Below are 23,807 nucleotides of genomic sequence, written 5' to 3'. Positions count from 1 at the left end.
CCCTCACCCGATGGCGAAAATATAGAAAGGCAAAGTCAAGGGTTATATTCATCAGTTCTAATGAGAATGCACCAGTGAAGTAAAGCACTGCGGTCTTACATAATTTCTGAGTAAGCTATTCGTACGAATTGAAATAATTATTGCATTTAAATTTGTATTCCAAATTAAGATTTAACTTGAAATTAATGTAGATAATTACTGAAAGAATTAGATTTTTGTAGCGTAGTTTATGTGAGATGAGATTTCTTGGGTCACGTGATATCTATCAATCGGCGAATCAGGATGCTGTACCATGAAAGCATAGTAAGTTATTAGATTAATGTCTTTTTACAAATTTATTGTCTTTATTTCTTGGCTTTTTTACAAAATTTTGAAGGGCATTAAAATGTTTATATCTTAAAAAATTCTTAGAACTAACATTTGTCTACATTTTTTATGTATACACTGTGTGTTGTAGCCAATAAAGTCTGCCTGGCGAGATTTGCGCCGGCGAAACGGAAAAGTGCCTTTAATCTCTTTGAAATGACCACACGTCATCTAATCTTCCAGCATAACTACGTGATTCACATTTAGAAAAGAAAAGAACTTTTAGGCATACGATAAAAATAAATAAACAAAAAACTGAATTTCTGAACGTCATGTTTAATCATGTTTCAATATTTCTTATGGATCGGAAAAAATTTTTTTTTAAAGGTGTTAAAATTTTTGTTAAATTAAAATTTCGATCTTTTTTTTTTTTTTTTTTTTTTTAATATTATTTCCTGAGTTTTTGGCTTACCGAAATTCGATTACCGTATATAACCGCGTATAAGTCGGGATATTTTGAACACACACACACACACACACAAACAAACAAACAAACAAACAAAAAAAAAAAAAGGGGGGGGAGACTTCAAAGTGGGGGGGGGTCGACTTATACGCGGGGCCATAAAAAATTAAAAGAATCGGACGTTCAAAAATTTCTTTATATAATGCAGTTGTTTTCTTCCCGCATTCAAATTGGACGACTTATCAAATAAGTCACTTACATGAAGTAATTTCATGACTTAAATTATGTCTAGTAGTGATTGTAGAGTTCGAGACTGAAAATATGTATGATGACGAGCCAATGACGGCAGAAGGAGATCTATGAAATGTTTGGCGAATCTGACCACGAATCGGACGTTGAAGGATTTTGATTTTCTTTATTAGTCCAAAGGGATTTCAGTCCCGAAGGACTATTGCTTTCGTTTTGGCATTTTGCGTCGGACTCATAAACGTCGGTTCACTTTTCAAACTGTTGCCACAAAGTGTTAGAGTCCTGCATTATATTTGAAGAAATTAAATAATGAAAAATCTGCATAAATGATTGTCTATTTCTCGCATTGTGATAAAACAATGGTACATAGAGCCATCGAATTTTGAATGACGAAATCCTACTGCGAATATGGACATTTGAAATCCCAAATTTGGAATTTGTTTTATCATAGATTTTATATTTTGTAAAACTTTAACGAATTTTTGATTTACTAACTCAATGCTTTAAAAGCGAGAAATGGCAACGTTATATAGAAAAAAAAAAAAAAAAAAAAAAAAATACTTTTATCTCCAGCTCGCGAGACTGTGTATATCGGAAATTCTAAAGATATGCTTAATTTAACATTATTTTGCGATATTGCTCTGGAACTTAATTTTATGGTTTAAGTGCAAAGAAAATGATATTTAATAAATAAAGGTAACACTCAAAACGTTAAAAAAACGCCCCTTTGGACGTAATTTAAAATCTGAAATTTTTCAGATTTTTTTTTACCTTTTTTTACCAATTTATTTTTTATCGTACATTTACTTTTTTTTATCAGATGATTTTGAATAAATGTATACTTAAAAAAATTTTTTCGAAGTTTCTCGATTGATTTCGGAAGTGGGGAGTCGACTTATACGCGGGTTTCTTATTTTCTACGAATTTTTTATGTCGAAGTGGGGGGGTCGACTTATACGGGGTATATACGGTAGTTATTGTTCATTCATGTACACGTCAAAATTAAAAAAATAGCCCACGCAATAACTAAACAGTTTTGAATATTTCTTTTAACTTTTAAAAAGGGGAAATGCAGATAGATTTTACACGTACGCGAATCTTTTCCGGAACAAATTCTAGAAGAAGGATTTTGATTTTGTTTATTTACCAAGGTATTTTTATCGTATATTTACTTTTTTTTCCTCGGATGATTTTGAATAAATGTAGTACTTAAAAAAAAATTTTCGAAATTTCTGGATCGATTTCGGAAGTGTGGGGTCGACTTGTACGCGGGTTTCTTATTTTCTACGAATTTTTTATGTCGAAGTGGGGGGAGGGTCGACTTATACGCGGGTATATATAATTGTAATATGATTTAAAATAAAGGAGAAATTACACGGGAATTTTTTAAAAAATGATTAATTAATTAATTAATCATTTTTGCTTTTAAAATTAAAACAAAATATTAACGGAAAAAACTGTTATTCATCAATTATTTCTTCAACAACACAGACATAAAAATTTAATTTTCCAGATAACAAAGTTTCAGCATTATTTATTCAAATTTTTATTTTCTCCATTCTTTTAAATCTCTACACAGAACTTCAAATTTCAAACAAAAAACAATGAACGTGCGAAATAAATTGAAAGGATTTAAAATACTTTTATCTTCAACTTCACATCCACATTTGTTGTAAATAGAAATTATTTACTTCATAAAGGATTCCTCTTCAGGAAAGCAAAACAAGGGAAAAAATTCCGCGTCATTTTGGAATGGGGGGGGGCGAGAAAGACAAATGAACAAGTAAAAATAAACAAACATGGAGCCAATGACCAAAAAGGAAAGTTTAAAGATACTATTTAAAAAAGAAAGACATTAAAAGAAATACAAATATTAAGAATCTGCTAGCGCTTTGGCTTTGGAGAAAAGCCGTATCATAATTAGTCATCAACAATTCTGGTGAATGTGGACTGCTTTAGAAACAATCCACAACTCAAGACATGTTTCCAAAAGATTAATAAAAATTACCCTGATATCAAAAAGACTCTTTTGGATAACTTATGAGGAATGTAACCTGTTAATTGCCAGATTACTACTTTTTTAAAAAAATATTCTATTTATATAAACAAGCATAGACTATTAAATTTTACAAAATAGAATATATACATTATTTTTATAGATTTAAAAATGAATCCCAATTTGGAGATTATGGTATATAACATGTAAATAATTGCATAATGTTTTTATGAATGCCATTCAACATGTAACCCAACATCACACTTTACACATGGCCTAAAGAGTTTTTTAAATCAAACTGCGTTTTTCCTTGTTTTCCATCTAATGTTTTTTTTTCTAAATAATACACTTTAGGATTTTTTCTTACATTTGGCATTCGTTTTTGTAAGCTAACATTGCATGATAGTTTCCGACTACATTTTTGAAAGAAAGACAGTGTAAATAAAACTTTACAACTTCTCTTTTGAAATTTAATAGTGGCACTTTTTCATTAGCATTTCATTGTATGAGCATTAACTAGAACTTATCTGCAGGATTGGTAAAAATAAGAAACTACCACTCTGCCTTTAATTTTTATTTTATAATTTTGTACATTCCTGTCAAGTTTGAATTCACCCAAGTTCCTATTGTAATTTGCAATGGCATTAGGAATTAACACTTTTTTCTCAGTTCTAGGCCATCTTTGCACTTGCTCCAAAGGAAAAAATTCCTGTCTTCCGCAGTGGTCTTGGCGAGAATATTGGTATTTCATGTTTCTGAGAGAAACTAACATATATGGTTACCGATCAACTCAGGCGTATTTCTTCTAGCTTTACTTTAAAAATATAAACATTTTCCATGCATTCTCGTAGTTCATATTTCCTTGGCTAATGAAAATTTTCACTTTTAAAATATAGCATATTTTCAATATTTACTAATCTGCACATATACATTTCTTTGGCTAGTGAAAATTTTCACTTTTGAATTATAGCAGTTACCCACTGCAAGTATTTATCACATTTACTATTTTCAATAAAAAGGAAGCTACATTTTCTTTACAGCCAGCCAGACGGTATAGTGGAGCCTATTCTGGTACTGAAGGGCCGGATTCGAATCCCGGAGAAGACATGGTTGTAACTGTCTGTCCTTTCATAGGACGCAATGGTAGCCACCTATAGGTGCCTCCACAGTAAAATGGCCACCACCTCTGGCCTCAGGAGTGGCCAATGCTGAATAGGTAAGTGCCTGCCATTGCTGAGGAGGAACTTTATTTACAAGAGAGGATATTTTATGAAAAGAAAGAATTTGTGAAAATGGCCATAATATGAATTATATGTTAGAAATAAAAAGTCATTTGGCGATGCAATGCAAACAGCTAAAAAAAGAAGAATTAGTTTAGTATCCTTTCTTAGTATTGTTCTGAGAATTGGTTTAGTATTCTTTCAAACATGCACAAATATTCTTCCTTGCTTCATTGTGGTTTTTTTTACTGTTGGAGCGAGAAACTTATTTCAGTCCAGTCATGCAACAAACAATTAAGCATGGAAAAACAAGCATCCATTGATGGAATAATTACACGAGGGAAATCTGCTCCAAATTTATGACAAAACATTCAAGCAAGAAAATAGCCAACAATGAGAGATCTCAATACAAGTACCTAGCAGAAATGTGAGAACACTTATGAAGAACATCCAAGAATGTGTGAATGAGGGATTATTGATATATACAGGCAAAAGTGCATACTATAATGAATTAAACATTTTAAAAATTTATAATTTCTTTTAAAAATAATAAGCATAATGAAAAAACATTACACTCTGCAATTATGGAAAACAGTTATACTGTTAACCATTTATCACACATATGCAAATCATTAACCCTTTATTTCTCACCTATGGAGAAACATACCAAATCAATATTCTTGCCAAGGTCGCTCCCTCCAAAAGACAAGTACGAACTTCCAAATGATTTGATAACATTTTAACAATGCTGTTATCATTTCACACAAGGCCAAATATTCCATTTAATTTATCATATCTATAATTGAAAGCTCAAAGAATGCTTCCTTCATTTTGTTACCTGTTTTAATAGGATACTTATTCATCCTATTATATTACACCCTTCTAGTTGCAGGTATATTTCTTGTTTTTAGATTTTTCATCAAATCAAAACTTGAAAAAAAAAAATGTTGAAAGTTAAGCAATATTGTTCTGGTTTGTCTATGTTTACTATCTTATGCAATATAACCAACATCTCTAACCCATATGCATCATTTTCTGAATTACTAGTTAGTGACCTTCATAGATTTAAGCATTATAGTAATATCCTGTCACACGACAACACACTGCCCACTGCTTGAGACCAAAGCTATTGCACCTGCCTCTAATAAAAACTGCTTCAGAAAAATAATAAATAAATAAATTCTTCTAACGATAAATAATAATAATATAATAAATTTCTCCTCCTTTTTTTAAAAAACATTCTAAAAGTGTATTCCATCAGAGGAAATGAAACTTCTATTTGTAGTGCAAACAGTAAATCATTTTACATTACAGTAAATGAGCTTTAAGCAGGGATCGCTGTACTTTTTTTTGTTGATGGTCAAGCTATAAAGTAAACAATTTGCTCACTTTTGATGCTATATTATTCAGAACATACATACATACATAAACCTCTATGAGAAATATAATTCATTTCAATATAAATTATTAGATATTCACTTACCAAATAGACAAATGTGAAAATGCATCATTTACAAGCACATTTTGAAAAAACTATCAGATATGCATGCGTATACAAGGTGTGTTAGAAAAGTTCGGTCAATTTTACCATAAAAAAAGAAACAAGAGAAACAAGCAAAATAGCTTTACTGGCCTTCAAAGTATTCGCCATTAGCAACAATACACTTTTGACATCGGGTGTACATTGTTGGAAACTGTTGTCTGCAAATGCTTCTTTCGGTAAGGCTCATTGTCACACGTTGTTGGATCTCAGTAATGTCGGAAAAGTGTTGGCCTTTCAAAACTCCTTTGAGGTGAGGAAACAGGAAGAAGTTCATGAGAGTCAGATCTAGAGAATATGGAGGGTGACCCAAAACTGGAACCTGGTGCCCGTCGAGGAATTGGGTTACATGGATCACAGTGTGCGGCCGGGCGTTGTCATGGAGCAGATTCCACTGTCCATTCCGGTACTGTGGCCGAATCCGGTGTATGCGTAGCAGCAACCGTTTCAAAACCCCCTCGTAATATTCCGCATTGACGGTTGTAGCAGCGGGTACAAATTCACGATGGATCAAACTCTTAGTGCCGAAAAAGATGATCAACAACGTCTTGATCCTAGATTGTGTCAAGCAACTTTTTTTGAAAGAGGGTGACGACGTTGAACACCATGCCATGGATTGCCGCTTGGTCTCCAGATCGCATTGATAGCACCTCGAACTCATCCCCTGTAATTATTGTTTCCAAAAATTGCGGATTTCGGTCACACATATCAATAAAATCTCCACAGGTTTCCATCCGGTATTGCTTTTGCTCGTCTGACAGCGAGTGCCGTACAAACCAGGCACATATCTTACGTTTATGCAAATGTTTGTGCACAATGGTGCTCACACTGTCTTAGTCTTATCTGCAATTTGTCAGCTATCATTCTTAAAGATAGTCATCGATCTGCCGCAAGCATCCGTCGAACACGTTCCACATTGTCTGGAGTTGTGCTTGTTGTAGGCCGCCCTGACCATGGCTCATCTTTGACATCCTCCTTTCCGTCTGTAAAGCATTTAAACCACTCATAAACACACTTTTTACTTACTGCTTCCTGACCGTAAACTTTCAATAACATGTCATGTGTCTCCGTCGTCGTGTTGCTTCATGTCACACTGACTGTGTTAAACTGCTCATAGCGTGTGCTTCCTCTTATCTGTCGTAAAATGGCCATTAGATGGCTCTAGATGACATTTCTCTCACTGCGTCTGAGTGAGTGCAAGATCCTAACCGGTGCAGTTTTTTAATTATGAGACCAATCACCGAACTTTTCGTACACACCTTGTATTTAAATCCCACTAACAAGTTTAATGTTATATTAAGAGAAGACTATTATGTGAACACATAACTTGACAAACAAATAAAAAGTCAGAACTTGGGGAGAAGCAATGATTAAAACATCAATGATCCCCATAGAAAAAGTAAAAAAGTGTGTGAATGTGTTAGGTTAAAAAAGAACAGTTACAAGTGAAGACTAGGTGATAAACATATTAGCATGTTTTTTTTTTTTTTTTTTTCCCTTTTCTGACATGAAATAAAATTAAAAAATAAATATACTGCTAAAATACATGGGATTTCAAAATCAGTCTCATAAACACTGAAATTTTAATACAATTTATAAATACAATTTTGAAGTAAATTGCAGTTCTGCAATGATTATGCCTACTTTCTCTTTTGATATGGCCAAGTACTCATGGATACCCCAAAATATCCAGAAGTACAACTCTGCATGTCACCATTTTTATAATTATGAATCATGTCACTAGGCCTTGGTGGGCTTTCCTGTGTCTATTAGCCAAATGTCATTAATCTGGGTATCGTGGTTTGCATTCACGATTTGTGTATGTTCCGGTTTGCAGTACCTTGCCATTTGTGAATGTGTGCACATAAAGAATGTGAAGAATATTTTTTTGGGGGGGTTGAGAAAAATTGCTATTAAGACTACTGTTATGCTTTAACACTTAAGATGATGCTTTGATTAAATGATAAGCATATGAACAGTTTAGCAGATTAAAAAAAATGGTGCAGGTCAAATGAAAACACTACAACTTCAACACCCATTGACAAGGAAAAACACTGAAAAAGTGTAATTGGCTATTAATGAAGGAAATTAAAAGACCATAAGATTTCAGATGAAAAATTGCTCTGTTCAAAAATTCTTGAAAACAACATAATACATGCTACTCATCCATCTTACTCAGAGATCATTCTATTTCCATGGATAAAGAAAGCTCTCAGAAAGTAAGTCAGTGAATTTTTTTAATAGCAGTTTAGTGATATAGAAGAGCTGCACGAAAGAAACTGTTTGCCTTGAAAAAATTTTATGTTTAGAATTCCAGAACTGTTTTCTTGTTTTTAGCTAGGGGCAAGATTTTGGGGAAAATGCACCAATGCTTTTGAAAAACACTTCAAAGGAAACTAAACAAGTTAATTCTAATAAAGAATTCCAGATATTTTTTTGTATAACTTCATTACTGCTATCACCTTTTCTTTTTTTTTCCATTTTTAGTTTCTAAATGTCAATAAATTACACTTGAGATCAAATTATGGCATATTATTAATATAACTATGATAATGCAATTGTGGTGATACCTCAAAATTCAAACAGTATTTACCGAAATGTAAAGTTCATTCCGTTTTGTACTATTTCTACACTTTTCAACTATATGTACAAACATATCTTGAAAAAGCAACTAGTGAAACATTTGCATTAGCAAACGGTTGTACAAATTTTATGTCAATCAATCTTTCTGCTCATGTTCTATATTGGTAGTACTAAACAAAAATGCTTGTTTATTTACTTATTAAACACAGGCAAACCATATTATAGCCATCTGCCTAAAGTTTGTATCACACATTGAAAACATTTTGAAAGAACAACTTTCAGTAAAATTTTTCTCCTTTATCATGATATAAAGTAGCCAGTCACCATAGATCACTTTGGGGTTACAATGTAAAGGGGGAACTGGTTCACCCTTATAATGATGATGATTCCATGCTGATAGTTAGTTGACTGGTTGAAAATGAACAACTTACAATTATTTTTTTGGGAAAGGAAGGGAAAAAAATCAGGCATCAAGGCATTCTAGTTAATTAATATATAATAATATTTTTATATATAATAATATTTTTCTGAAGAATTGTTCAAGTTGTATGTTTCTGGCATTTTCCTTTGTTAATATTTTTATCAAATTTTTAAACTATCTTTAAACTATAGCAAACACAAAGCCTTAAACACAGGATTAACTAAAAATGGCAAAGAGAATGTGAAATTAAAAAAATTATCTTGCCGAACTTTTTAATATATGGCAACCTATTTTCCTTTCCCTTTTTACATTGTGCATGAGCGTAAGCTACATCGTTCACACTTGCAAATAATTTTAACAAAGTGTGTGAACTACATTTTCATTATTACTGCTTACATTAAATAAGCCAAATTTCAAAACATGCCAAAATGTCAATTCATGTATATCTTAGAAATTTTGAATAACAAAACTCCATTTTTTGCAAGATGTTTAGAAATACATCTACTTTAAGATATTGTTAAAATTTTTGTTGGTTATAATAACAAATGTTTTTTAAAAATTTTATAAAAAAATATTTTAAAATATGAATTTAAAAAATAAATCGTAAAAAATAGTTTTGCAGTTTGGCATAATTTGAGTTGTAGAATTGAAATATTTAAAAAAAAAATTGTCATGTTATTTCAGAAAAAGTCCGATTCTGTGTCAACAATGCTATACATATTCAATACATATCCTAAGTCGAGTTTTCAAGACATGAAAAACGAAAGTTAAATTTTGTCAATCGGCCCAGTAGAACGGGAGATAAAAAACTGTCCTTTTTTTTTTTCCCTTTCGAGCACACACTGTGCACATTCTACTGTATGGATAAACTTATTAACGTACCATACATTTGAAACCCTCAAGTGAAAGCACATCTGGCTAGCAATAAGAAAGATTGGTTTCCAATTTGGTGAGGGCACTGTCCATTTTTCATGTCTCCTGCCTCTAAAAAATCATTCAATAGTGACAATAACTGAAGTGTGGTAGATGATAACTCATGACCATCAGGATTTGGCGAGTAGATCCAAACTTTATTGAAACCGGTAATATGTATCTCAAATGTTTAAAATTTAATAAAACGAATTCCAATAATAATGAAATTGATTATCTTGACCTTGCTATCTATTCTCACCTGTAAAGTAATTAAACTTTTTAATTTTTCTATTACTAAACTCATACAATGGAATTCCTATGTTTCCAAAAAGTAATTCCTACCACCATTATCAACCAGATTCTAAGAATTAAAAATATTTGCGCTACATATGAAGACATTAATCAAGAAATTCAATATTTATGCTTAATAATCAAATTCCACTCCAGTTTCACTTACTTACTTCTCCAAACATTACAGATTAGGCCATTTTAAGTTATTGCAAATTATGATAGGATTTACTTGAACAAAATTTGGTGGTATTTACTGGATGCCTCACAATTGTAAATATTTAATATTTTAATATTCAATTGTAAATTTTTACTGAAAATTTGTAAAAAATCTACCTATATCTGCTACTAACAAATGGCGATTTCCATTCCAGTTCAATTTTTTGTCAAATAGGTGAAGACTTTTTACTGTTAATTAACTTTTTTCCTTTTGAAAACTTTTTCTATTCCTCATTGCACATATTATTCAAACTTCCTTTTTACATACACTAAAAAATTTCAAATTAACTGAAAATTTTATTTTTTACTATTAATTAAAATAATTAGCTGCATTTTAAATTTCTTTCAAAACCTAAAGAAAGGTGACTGGAAAATTTTGAGGCTCTAAGTCAGTATTACGAATGAGATCTTCCAGGATTTTAGGCTCTTTAAATGACCAGCCTGTAGTTTTAATACAAAATCAACTTTTAATCATATGGCAAAAACTCGAAAGGAAACAGTTGACGTTGTACAGCATGCTTCTGTGATACTTAACAATGCTATCTATTGTAACTTTTTACAGATTTGCACAATTCTGTTTTATTCCACCATACCGGAGAGACGTACAGAAACATTCCCTCTCTAACTGCTTTTAATATTCCTTTTTAGGTTCCCCAACATATGCGCCTAAATCCTATGAAGATTTCTGTTGGCAATGCCTATTAAATGCTGAGCCTAGCTCAATGTCCAATGTAAAAACCAGATACCTTTGTTTTTCCTTTCAAGGCAAAATTTTCTCCATGAGATTGATTATCAGTGGCTTTTGTAGGATTCTGCATATTTGGGAAAAACAATCCCTTTCTGCTTTACCTGTACTAAATTTCAATTTTATATTTGACTCCAAATATCTACTTTGTGTGGTGTGTGTTTTGCCTTTTTTTCTAAGTAGCAGTAACAATGAAAATGAATTCATTAGCATATGCCTAGATATCACTATCTCTTTCAGAATCCATTCATCAGGCACTATTTGCTATGATATTCCAGAGAACTGGGCCAAGTTCAAGGCTTGCAATTCTGTGGTGCTCTTTTATGAGAGATCTTTGTAATTTCTACAAGATTAGGCTATAAAAGGAATGTATGGAACCGAAAGCTTAATTAAATTATAATATTTAAGATGAACAGATGAAAATGCCATCAAAATATTCACTCTGTATACGATAAGGAAAAATTTTAAATTTTGTGAAGTTGTCTTTTTAATACAGAAGTAACAGCAGTATATATTTAAAACTGATTTTATCTATTAAGCTTTTAAAAACTAACATAATATTAACTTCCATTGTATTCAGATAATTAGCTTAAATTTATAGTTTATCCAGGAGTCCCCAATCATCAAAACTTGGCCTATATAGCATTATATCATTTTTTTAGCAACAGTTATCAATTTCATAAAATTCTCAATACTAGGTTCATAAAAGATTCCACCAAGTTACACCACAATTAACTTTTAGCAAAAATCCAGTGCAGTGATGGCAAACTTTTTCTAGAAGTGCATCAAGTTTTATTCACTATATTTTTTAATAACATACATCTATTTTCAGCCATCAAAACTTTTCTACTGTTTCAGTCACATGTCTGCTCTCAGCTACCACAGCAAAAAACCATACTGATCTTATATTATATTAAGTCAACAAGCTTCATAATATTACATATTATGTATTACTGTTGGTTCAACAAAAATTAATGCCGACCAACAGGATGCCTATGCATAATCTTGTGGGGTTTTATTTTATTTTGGAAACAGCCTTTCCTTCAGACTCTCATTTTCCAACCCACACTTTCTTGGCAGAATGAGATTTCAGTTTCGCACATTGTGCAGTAGGGTAGAAAGCTACTATTTAAGCTGAGGTCTCAGTTACTTCAGACACAGTGTGTTCCGCCTTTCAGCCACGCTGTTTCGCTACCAGTTAAGCTTGCTAATTTATGGTTGTGCCCATTTAATTGCTGGTTACTCTACGTCAATGGTATTAGCCAAAAGGCAACTACACATTAAATAGCTCTGTGCAGCTCCGCCTGATAATTCAATTTAGATTTAGTTATAATTTTACATTTTATTTTTGAGTTACTATCGAAAGTGTTGACGGGGTATCTTCTGTGAACTCTTCTTGAGTGAATAAAAGGGTTTATTATCCTTGTTCTTGAGTTGTTAGTGATACAGTAGAACTTAGCGAATAGTTACTTTGTGTGATATTATGAATTAACGCACCATTTGACACCATGTCCCAGAGGCATTCTGCACTATATATCTGAATAAACAAGAAAAGCACATACATATATGAAAATTCTTTATTAATAAATATGGTTACATACATGTGTTTGCATAATGAAGCTGATAAAAGTATATGTAATGTGAAATCTCTTATTGCTTATTTTCAGATAAATTCCTAATTCCTACCATTCTACATTTATTAGTGTCACGATCATTATTTCTTCTACATTTATTACATATTTCATATTATTCATCCATTCTACACTGATTAGTGTCACATATTCATTCTACATTTATTAGTATTACTTCACGGTCAGTTCATTCCCAAGCTTATTTCTGTCAGTAGATTTTACAAAATTCATTCAGAAACACTATTTTTCACATAAACATCTGGATCCAAAGATCTTTAAAAGAGCATCAGCAAATTTATTCATCAATATAAAATTGTTTGGTAAAGAATTCTACGCCAATTTTTAGTGTGCGATCATTATTATTTACGCTACTTTCAGAAATATTTAATTTTACTTCAGAAATCGAGTTTTCAAATTTATTTTTCCACACAATGCTGCTTTGAAATTTAACTAACTCCATTTCCAAATCATGGATACCTAGACACATAAATTCAGTTAACTCCATTCTGTTTTCCATGGATATATATAACAAAGTGAAATATATTTTCCAAACTATTTAACTGAATACACCTCTAAAAACCTTGTGTTATTTCCTGTATAATGATTAAATATTTTTAATTGCATTCTCTTGAATGTTAAGCATATTAAAAAAAATATTGCATTTTGATTTCCATTTCCAAATTCTTAGTAAAGATATCAAGTTTTGTTATAAATATTTTAATATTTTCAACATTAATATGATTCACTCACTTCCCTGAAGTGAAATATTTCTGCATACTTAAAGTTGTTATTTATTTGTGACGAAATATTTCTTTTTAATTCTATTAGTGATCTATCTTTAATCACATTGCGACTTTATAAAATTTTAAATACTTATAAATTTTCAGTCAAGTTGTTTATTTTAAAATCAGCACACAAAGTAGCAGAACATTCTAACAACACTTGTTTTAGAAACTCATTTTCTGAAAGAGAGTTTCCATGACATGCAGGCATTATTTTTTTACCAAAAAAAAAAAAAAAAAAAAAATTCCCATTTTCTTTGTCTGTTAAGAAGCTAACATTGAATGCAACGTTTCAATATGTCTTTTTATGCTGTATGTACATGAAGGGACATTTTTGTCATAAATTACATTTACAATTATTTTATTCTTTTCAATTACACCATTTTTATTAAATTATTATGTTTGATATGGTATGGAGCTTGTTGATACTGTTATGATTTTGATTATATGTAAATAATTTTAGTGAAATTATATGTGAATTGCAATATTTTTTGTATAATCTAACATGAAATGCTTGAAAAATATGAAGTTCTGCCAGAAAAATAAAATTAAAAGGGCAAGACTTTTTAACATTGAGGTAAATGGCTATGTCGGAAATTTTGTAAGATATGGTTAAGCTGCCGAAGGTTTTGGTGATAAATTTTTGTTGCCAATTTTGGCAAGAAATCGCCAAATGTTGCCAAACTTGACGACCATTTAGTGACATTTTGATCAAGTACCTTTATAGGTGTAATTGATTGTAACTGTAATCATATTCAGCCCTCATGTGCATTTTGGTAATTTGGAGAAGCGGAAGGTACTAGAGATTTCTGGCCAGTTAGAGGAAACTATACAAGACCATGAGAGCATCATCTGCTCTCAGTCGTTATTTCAGAGCTGAATTCGTAGTAGGAGATGGGACAACTCATCCTGGACAATGTGAGCTGTGTGAACAGGGGCTTTGTCGTCTTGGAAGATACCATCACCATCGGGGAAGTTTGTACCATGGGATGAACTTGATCGGCCAAAATGTTCACATAAGTCTTGGGAGTCATGTGCCCTGACACAGTTATCATGGGGCTAGCAGAGAACCACGATATGGCTGCCCAAACCATAACAGAACCCCCGCCATGTTTCACTCTTGGCAACAAGCAGTCTGTATTATAGGCTTGAGATGGCGTTCTCCAGACGTATAAACTCGGCCAGAAGTGGGAAACAATGTGAAAGAAGACTCGTCGGACCATATTACTCGCTTCCACTGCTCTATACTCCAGGCTTTATGACTTAAACACCACCTTTTCCTGTTACAGGCATTAGCATCACTGATGAGTGGCTTCTCAATTGCAGCACGACCAGCAATTTCCTGTTTATGAAGCTCCCTTCTAATTGTTTTGGTACTCACAGGGTTCGGTAACACAACATTCATTTCAGCAGTAACTTTTGCAGCTGTGGTCTTCTTATTTTTCGTCACAATTGCTCTTAATTATCGTCTGTCACGATCACTAAGGACACACTTCCGTCCACGCTGTGATTTAGCAGATGATGTTTTTCCGCTTTTCAAATATGCGGAATAAATCTTCGATACAGTACCTCTTGAAACACTAAACACCTCGGCTACCTTGCTTACGGAAGCACCTACCATACGTGCTCCAACAATTTGCCCATGTTCGAAGTCTCTTAACTCTGACATAATGCAATGACAACCTCAGATAACAGTACTCCGACAACAACTGAACTGTTTAGCACATTTACGAAGTTGTATAGGTGGCGTCAGTAGTCAAAAACGCCAGCGCCACCTACATATTTCATTAAAATCAATCTTTCTTTTCAAACATGCATTTCACAAGGTGTTTCCATATTTTTGTCCATCCGCTGTATTAACTATGACAATCAAATTAAACTTCTGTTATGTAAGTTTCTTGTTACACATTACATACACTCAATGTTGGATCCTATTATCATTCAATCTATCTACATTCCATATCCCATATGCTAAGCATATCCAAAGCAACAGCATGAATAATGCATATTTTGAGTATATCAAGATTAAAAAGTGTGGTGTGTTCAGCAAAATTTTCAAAATTCTCTTAGTGCTAGCTGTGATTTCTTTGAACACTTGGCTGCCGCAAGCCTCCGACATAGAATGTATAATCAATTACAACAAAATAAAATTACCACTCTGGAATTTCTGCATATTTAATCTAATTCTATTTACAGTCATATTTACAAATTATGAATATCTACAATAACACAAAATCTTTATATACCTGCATTGCGAGAATAAGCCTGACATGCTTTTCCTAAATTTTGAAAACTTTGGAAACTCAAACACGGGGACCTCAATTTCTAAATGTAACAAATTAAAAAATTCCCTAATATACACAGCTAATTTCATTTTGTATGTCAACCCACAAACCAAAACTCGACTTTCTCATCACATGATAAAAAAAACCTTCCATCTCGCCTCAGATACTCTCAAACTCCTGACCTCTTCAGGTATGAAAGTCTTCAGACCCAGATGCACACAGCTCATAGTTTTTGTAAGCATGGTTATCGGTGAGGTTAGCCAGGCTCATTCTCACACACATGTGAGTGGCACAGCAGTGGGAGTATGAAAATTGTATCAATAACATACTTCCATATGCAAACACACACAAAGAGAGAGAGAGATATATAAAGGAGTAAATTTGCAAATTCAGAAGCTATGTGAGGAATGCATCTCATATAAAGCATTAGTAAGAAGGAGAAAACTTGGATAATTAGTGTTTCATTTAACATGTGCAATGCCAACCATGAGTTCTCTTGTATATTGAATGTGTTAATGCACGAATGTCAGCAACGAACGTGCTAAAGTATGGCATTTCAACTTGCCCTGTAATTTAAATTTTGCAAAAAGAGTAACTGTCCCTATATTTTATATTTTACAAACGACAATAGCTGCCCCTCCTATTTTTTGTGATGTAAAAAATTGCAGCATTGATAATCATTCAAAAAAAAAATTGCCATTTCAATATCCTTGGCAATATCTGAAAGCCAAATTAGTGCAAAACTGATAAATTTTGAAGAAAAATTTGTGTCATTAATTGCTTTCTCTTACCTAGAGCTGGAGACATGGAAGGGGAGCCTGCTGAGGATCCCGAAGGTGAAGGTGCAGGCCGATGAGGAGACACCACAGGATGAGGAGGTGTGGTCGGATTCCTTAGTCCTGGAGTTGTACTTCCTCCAGCTGGTTCTGCAGGCAAATCTTCTGATCCTCCCACATCCTACAAATACACACACACAAATTAGAGCACACATATAACATATAAATAAGAATTTATAATTAAAAAAATGTTCACTGGAAAATAAAAAGGGACCTTCTTAAAAAGTTTGATACAAAAGTTATAAAAACTCAAAGCAATATTAATGGCTGAAAAATGTGAACAAAGAACAAAAAGTTTACACATACAGAGGGTGTTTACACATTTTTATGATGATTTTGATATTCTCCATGAATTTAAATATTAATTTTAACCCTTTCAAGACTAAAAATGAACTGTCTTGGGGCATATTGTCCTCTTAGTCTCGAAAGGGTTAAAATACAAATGGAATTTTGTTATCTGCAGTACACTTAATTTTTTAAATAGAAGTATCTATACTTGTATTACCTCTGTATATTTGAGATATACAGAGGGTCTTCACACATTTCTGTAACGATTTTGATTTTGATTGATTCTAAAATACAAATGGGACTGGCATCAAATTCGAATAATGTTTAATTAACACCTGCAGCATTAAAAATATTCTTTTTTAAAAAATAAATAAGGGATCGAAGGCTATATTTATGAGCTGTCCGAAGAGAAATACTGTTTTTCAATTATTAAAAGACGATGTGAAAAGCATGGTTTGAATATTTCTACATATAAAATAAGTGACATGATTAATATAAAAGGAAGAAATGTCAAAGTCCATATGTGAATGGAAAAAAGGCAAAAAATGCATATCCAACAAAGTACATACAGCTCATATTAAATCTAAAGTCACATCTCATGTTTTAAAGAAAAATTCAGCCCTCTCAAAGAGCTATTGTATAAACATTTCTGTAGGAACTGTGAATAAAATTATAAAATCTGATTTAAAGCTAATCAAAAGAACCCCCCCCAAAAAAAAAGATGTTCACCACTTAATGCTGAAGCATGTTTCTCAGCATAACACTATGTGCAGATTGCCGAATGAAAATTATTTAAAATAAGGAAGGGAGAAAAAAATGTAAAAATTAATGTGGATTACTATCAGAAATATGTTTTAACACCTATTTTTAAAAAAGAAATCTCATCTCTTTATCCAAACAATCTTCATTGTTTAAGTTCCACCAGAATAAGGCTCCAAGCCATACTTCCACATCTACTGTTTTTTTTTTTTTTTTTTTTTTTTTTTTTTTTTAATTGAGAATTGAAATTCCCTTTAAATGCACCCCAACCAAGTCCACTGATGTGTCTCCTATGGATTACTGTGCATTTGGAATTTTAAACAAGCTCTTTAACATGGCATCCCCAAAACTGGATGGACTCTGGAAGATTGTGAAAGAGGAGTGGAATAAAATCAACCTTGATGTTTTATGAAAAAGACTTTTATCTCAGAAATCAAGATGTAATATGATAGTTCAACAAAACGGCTATTAAAGTGAACATATTAGAAAAAAATTCTAAGATTTGTTTATACACAAATCTTTCCAAAATTACAAAAATGTGTGCTCTGTATTTTTTTACTCATGATACCCATTTGAACAATCTGGCTAGCACATCATTTGTTGGCATTTTTCCAAACTACTTGGACTGCTAATGGAAGCTTTCATGAATGGGCTGAGTTTAAGGTTATATGGTATTTTTCCCACCTTCTTAGCATGCCTTCCTGGTGTAGTGGTTAGCACTCACAACATGTATTCGAGAGGTCCGTGGTTCGAGTCCCAGCGAGGGCATTGTTCATTTTTCATGTCTCCTGCTTCAAAATAACCTAATGTCTCTACAGTGGTACCTGAACTAAAAAAAGGTGGTGAACGATGATTCTTCACCACCAGGATTTGGCGACTGGGTCCCCTAAACCCCAGCCACCCTTTAAAAAAAGCCACCCTTTAAAAGGGGAAGTATATAAAGTATTTTTCCCGCCGTCTTAGTGTCATGGTCAGCAATCTCGACACATATTCAAGAGGTTCATGGTTTGAGTCCTGGCAAGGGCATTGCTCCTTTTTCATCTCTCCTGCTTAAAAAATAATAATAATAATAATAATAATAATAATTATTATTATTATTAATTGTAAGGTTATCATAATTATGATACTTTTATGTCATTTAGGTTTATTCCCCCTTCTTGAAAACTATGTAAAATAGAAACGGAATGTATTAAAAACCTTTTTTAAAAAAAATACAGTATGCAATACACCTATCTCCTTAATTAGCATATACAGCAATTCCAATCGTGCATATATGTTTGCGCTTTGGTCTTGATAATTAGGGATGGATAATATTATGCAGTATTAATATTCTCATTTCAATTTCCTCAAATTAATAAACGTGTATTTATTGCAATTCCTCAAGACATACTACTTATTCCAATGCTTTATACATACATATATTTTTAATTCTTACAAATGATAAATAAGGGCTAACACACATATTTTTGTTTCCTTACAGCTCCCACAAATAAAAAAGTGTTCGCCACAGAACAGACAATATAGCACCATTATATGCTTAGAAAATACAAAAATACCGTTTGCAAAATTATTTCTAGTTAAATAAAAAGTATTTTGTAAAACATCGATAATTAATATTTTTATTAAAAATATTACTATCAAATATGAATTTCAAAAGCGGAAATAATAATATAATAAAACATTAAAATCAAGATTTCATTTAACAAGCAAAGATATAAAAAGGATAACGCATCAATACAAAGCAATTTCTATGCGAAAAATAACTAGGTTTGCGTGCATGCACTTTCAAAAACATGGAACACTGCGGCAGAGCGAAAAGGGGTAACGGAGAAATAAAGGATGCTTAACATCGAAACAAATCGAAGAAAGGTCAGTGACAGGAAGAAAAGAAATAATAACCCAAACGCGTCTGTCACGTGATAGGCAGCTTTCCTTTTGGAAGCCGTAGAGACAGCAGACAAGATTACTATTTCATTCGAAAACTATTCAAGGTCATTTCAATAGTTTATTTCGCCGTTTTTCCCTTTTTCGTTTTACGCAATGAGGTGAATGAAAACTTTCCATGTTCTTTAAGACTCTTACTTTCGATGGTAATTTACGGAAAAGATTGCAGAGCTTTCCTTTTACCCTTCATTACGCATACGAAACAATACGCCACGTTTAATACAGGAAAATTCAGCTTTTTGAGTACATTGATGACGATTAACATGACAGTATAACAATGAATGATCAGAATAGCATTCTCTTCAATGCATCCATCCCTTTCACATGCACTTCACACGTTAGTTTACATGCAAACACGTTAGTCAATATGCATATAAACTAACGATCTGCCGGCAAGAAATAAAACCTAGAGATTGTGATTGTTTCTTCAAGTCATTTAAATCCAATGAAATTAATTTTTCGCTGGTCAGAATAAAGAATCAAAAGGGCATAAAATGGAATTATAAAAACCGCAAACAAATAATGTTGTTAATTAGAACAACTTAAAAATACTACTTAAAACAAAAAACACATAATTTGAATAAGTTTTTTTTTTTTTTTTTTAAACAGAAAGGCTAACGAAATTTAATGAGTTAAAAAAGGACATCAACTTTTTTGTTCATAAAATTTCGTTTGTTATGCTAAATCTAGCTTATGTACACAACACATTTGGTGCTGCAAGAAATCAATTACATTTACATTTTGGCATTTAATAATCTGCAACCTGTCTTAAGTGTACAGGATTTCTGTTTGAAATATTTATAATATATAATCTGAATAATTGTAAAAATAAATTGCTTTATTTAGCTATTTCAAAGAGTAAAAATTTTCCTCATGTATTTTAATGTGAGCTGTGGTTTCACCACGAAAATTTGCTGCCACAATTTATTTGACTAAAAAAAATTTTTTTTCCCAAAATTCCATTATTTCTTCTTTTTAAAACCAGACAATAAATTATTCCTTCCTCTTAATATAATAATTCCTGCATCTCCTGAAGCACAGTGCATGAAAGCTGCCAAAGGGTGTTAATTTGATATGCTTACAAACGGGCTTGTTGCATGATTATTTTTGTCAATTTTACCTAAACAAGTTTAGTTTTTCCTGAGACTTCTCCAGGATGGTATTCTTTCCCTTACGTACGTCTTTCAGTATTTTACCATATTCAGATAAAGAGAGAGGGGAGGATTACTCCAGAGATATTTCTGACATTGCAATCCTCACATCTCCCACAAACATTTAACTCTACACTTTTTCGCATTTCCCGTCAATGTTTGATTTCTTGCGGCTGACTATGTAACATTCCTAAATCAGATTCGTCACATTTCTGCAGCGATGTAGTATTTTGCCTCAAATTCGCTAAACAGAATAATGATACGATGCGATTGCCGGTGCTAGATAGAATGGTGCGCAATACATAATGTATGCAGTTCTTTTTTTTTTTCCCTTTCTTTCGCGCTTTCCTTTTTTGAACAAAAACAGATCGATGTGCACACGGGGAAAACAGCGCGAAAAAATTACAGAAGGATTTGGAGGGGGGAACCTTTTTTAATGTATCATAAATTTATTAATCTTTACTCGGCACTTACATATTATCGCAACCACCTCAGCAGAAATCGCCAAACTCCGGCAACCATGCACATAAGAGTTCGTTAGATAATCATTATCATTGTAAGTTGCAAACAGGAACTCCCCAAACCTTTATAACAATTTTTAAAGAAGAAAATAAATAAAAACGAGCCTGAATGGATAATACAGTGTTACAATTTCAATAACATTTATTACAAGTGCACATTTATATAATTAATTGGCCGGAATAACGTAAATATGATCCTCCTCGCAATAATTCCGAAGTTTCTTTTTCAATCGCAACAAAATAAAATAACAAGCTTCCGCTCGAATTCTGTAGGTAAAAATAAGACTACTTCAGTCAATTAAATCTATTTAATCTCAGCTTTTATGTAAAGAAGTAATGAAGTAATGTAAGTAGTTAATATTAGATATGTAATCATCAACACAAATAAGTTCTAAATTAGACGATCGAAGCTAAACTTTAACTCGGTTTTTGTCTTCTTATCGAAAAGAGGCACTAATTGAACCGCCAGTTTCTGAGAGTAGAAATGCAGGCTCATTTTTCATAAAACGATGCAGACAATGATGAAAGTGAAACTGCCAGAGAAAGCTTCCTCGTTCTTTCCATCTATGCATTTTTTATTCCCATTCCGTTTATTCTCGAAAAGTAACGGCGTTGCCAAATCATCGAGAGTAAAACCAACCATTGATATTCTCTCGGTGTTCATTTCTCTTTCATTAGATGTTTTAATTAAGATTGGGCAACAGAAAAAGAGAAAAAACAAAACAGAAAAAGAGTATCAGTATTAGAAAAGAAGAAGAAAAGTAGCATGATGTACATAAATTTTTACGCTGCTCCTTTCTCAATTTATAAATCTCATGGGGACCGTTTCCAAATTAACCTTTCAGGAAAAATAACGCTTCATCAACTAAAAGCGTATAAAAATGGAGAACGATGATGAAGAAAAATAAATATTTAAAGCATAGCGATAACTATTTAGTTTCATTTAATTTTCTTGTTATAGTTTAACAGCATTGCTGAAAGTTAAAGAATATTAGTACATTTATTTTTTGTTTCACGCAATAAAATGAAATAATTAACATGCTTGGGAGATGGTTAAGATTGAAATGCATTCCACCTTCCTTTCATATAAGTATTAGCAAAGAAAGACATCAATAAATAATAATAAACAAGCATTACTTTTCTCAGCTCAGTAAAATAAGCAATAAATTCTATTTTAAGTTTACTGAATATGTACTGGGGATAATTTTCATTCAATTTTTACTTCATGCATTCACCGTATTTCTGGCATTTGAAAAGTACCAAACAAAAAAGGAAGAAAATTCTGCATTACTAGTCATTCCAAAACATAATAAAAAAATAACAGGAAGCATACGATTTTAAATCATGACGTCTGCAATCATATTATGCTGACAGAAAAAAGAAATTGATACTTAATTCCTGCTTCCTGAAGCCAATTTTGATTGGGGGGAATAAATTTTATTTTTTTAAATTCAAAATTTAAAGACGGTTTTCGATTTCAAAGTCTAAGATAAAACACAACTGTGTGAGCATATAGAAATAAAAATCTATCATGATTTCTTCAGTTTTTTTATTAAATACAAATTTAAGATTTGCTTATAAATATTATCATATAATATGACGGTGATGTTAACTTTCAGTCGTAGAAGATGAGCCGAAAATTCTCCCCAAACCTCACTTAAGGAACATTTGCAAATAAACGGACCTTAGCTTCGGCCTGATTGAGTAGTTTTCCTCTTCTTCAGGTTATTCATATGCACAACTGTCTCCGAATTTTCGATTTCCTTAGCTTGACTGCACATTTATTATTTATAAATTCACGCATTTTAAGTTTCCTTTAGTTAATTTGTTTGGATTCTTTTTTATAATCATAAGTTCAAAAAAGAAATTTTTTTGTCTTTCTCGTTCAATTTCATTTCGGTATTCAATTCTCAAATACGATCAAATCGAAGTAAATTGTACTATATACTGAGTAATTTCGTTTTAAATATGATCGAATCGAGAAACGCAAGTTGTCTGCTTTGTGGAAGTTAGCTCTATTAGGCAAACGGTTGCCAAATATATGCGGCCTCGGAAAAACTACTGACTGAGATTCAGTATAATGAGAATCATACAAGAACATTTGTGAAAAGTTCCAGAACTGTAAAGCGTTTCTTTTGGAAAAATTTTATCAAGCTATCATCGGTTCTGCATGCATTCGATCCATTATGAACTCGTACGCACGCAATATATATCTGTTTTCTAGTAATGTAAATATTTAGAAAATTCTGAATCTATAGTTTACGTCAATGCCGCTCAGACGGTGTAGTGGTTAGGAATAGTGGTTAAAAGAATAAGTTGATGTCCGAATAAGGCGCGCAAAGCTGGGAGATCCTTGGTAAATGGAGAGCGTTTATTTACTTGTAAACTCCTTCGTTTTCCCTTCTGTGTGACGGAAAGAAATTTCGGCTCAAAATACAAGATTTTCTCTTTCGGCTGATCTTCCACCGACGGAAAGGATACTAAACCAATATGACATCTTACAATGGTCTTTACTTAGAAAGGATCATAGTACAGTTGCTCTCAGACATAAAATGAATAATAATAAAACACAAATAAATAATGAGAACTACACACATGAAACAAATTTTCTGTGAATATTTACTATCGATGGTGAACCACGATAATACTCAACAAAAGAATGGATTAT

At 32.2% G+C, this 23,807-nt stretch overlaps 1 protein-coding gene across 4 annotated transcripts in view; it reads right to left on the bottom strand.

Annotated features, from left to right (window-relative positions):
- LOC118189571 (trithorax group protein osa-like) overlaps positions 1-23,807 on the bottom strand; it is a 320,714-nt gene that overhangs the window by 52,972 nt on the left and 243,935 nt on the right. For all 4 annotated transcript variants that reach the window (XM_085817608.1, XM_085817609.1, XM_085817610.1 and 1 more), the window contains one exon: positions 16,432-16,597. In XM_085817608.1, coding sequence (XP_085673734.1) covers positions 16,432-16,597 — 166 coding nt within the window. The remainder of the gene's footprint in view (positions 1-16,431; positions 16,598-23,807) is intronic.

This window comes from Stegodyphus dumicola, chromosome 5 (assembly GCF_044657685.1).
Source record: "Stegodyphus dumicola isolate Sdum_Otavi_A_Nest chromosome 5, ASM4465768v1".
Lineage (NCBI taxonomy): Eukaryota > Metazoa > Arthropoda > Arachnida > Araneae > Eresidae > Stegodyphus > Stegodyphus dumicola.
Note: the sequence above shows the minus strand (reverse complement) of the source record. Positions and strands in the feature narration are given on the sequence as shown.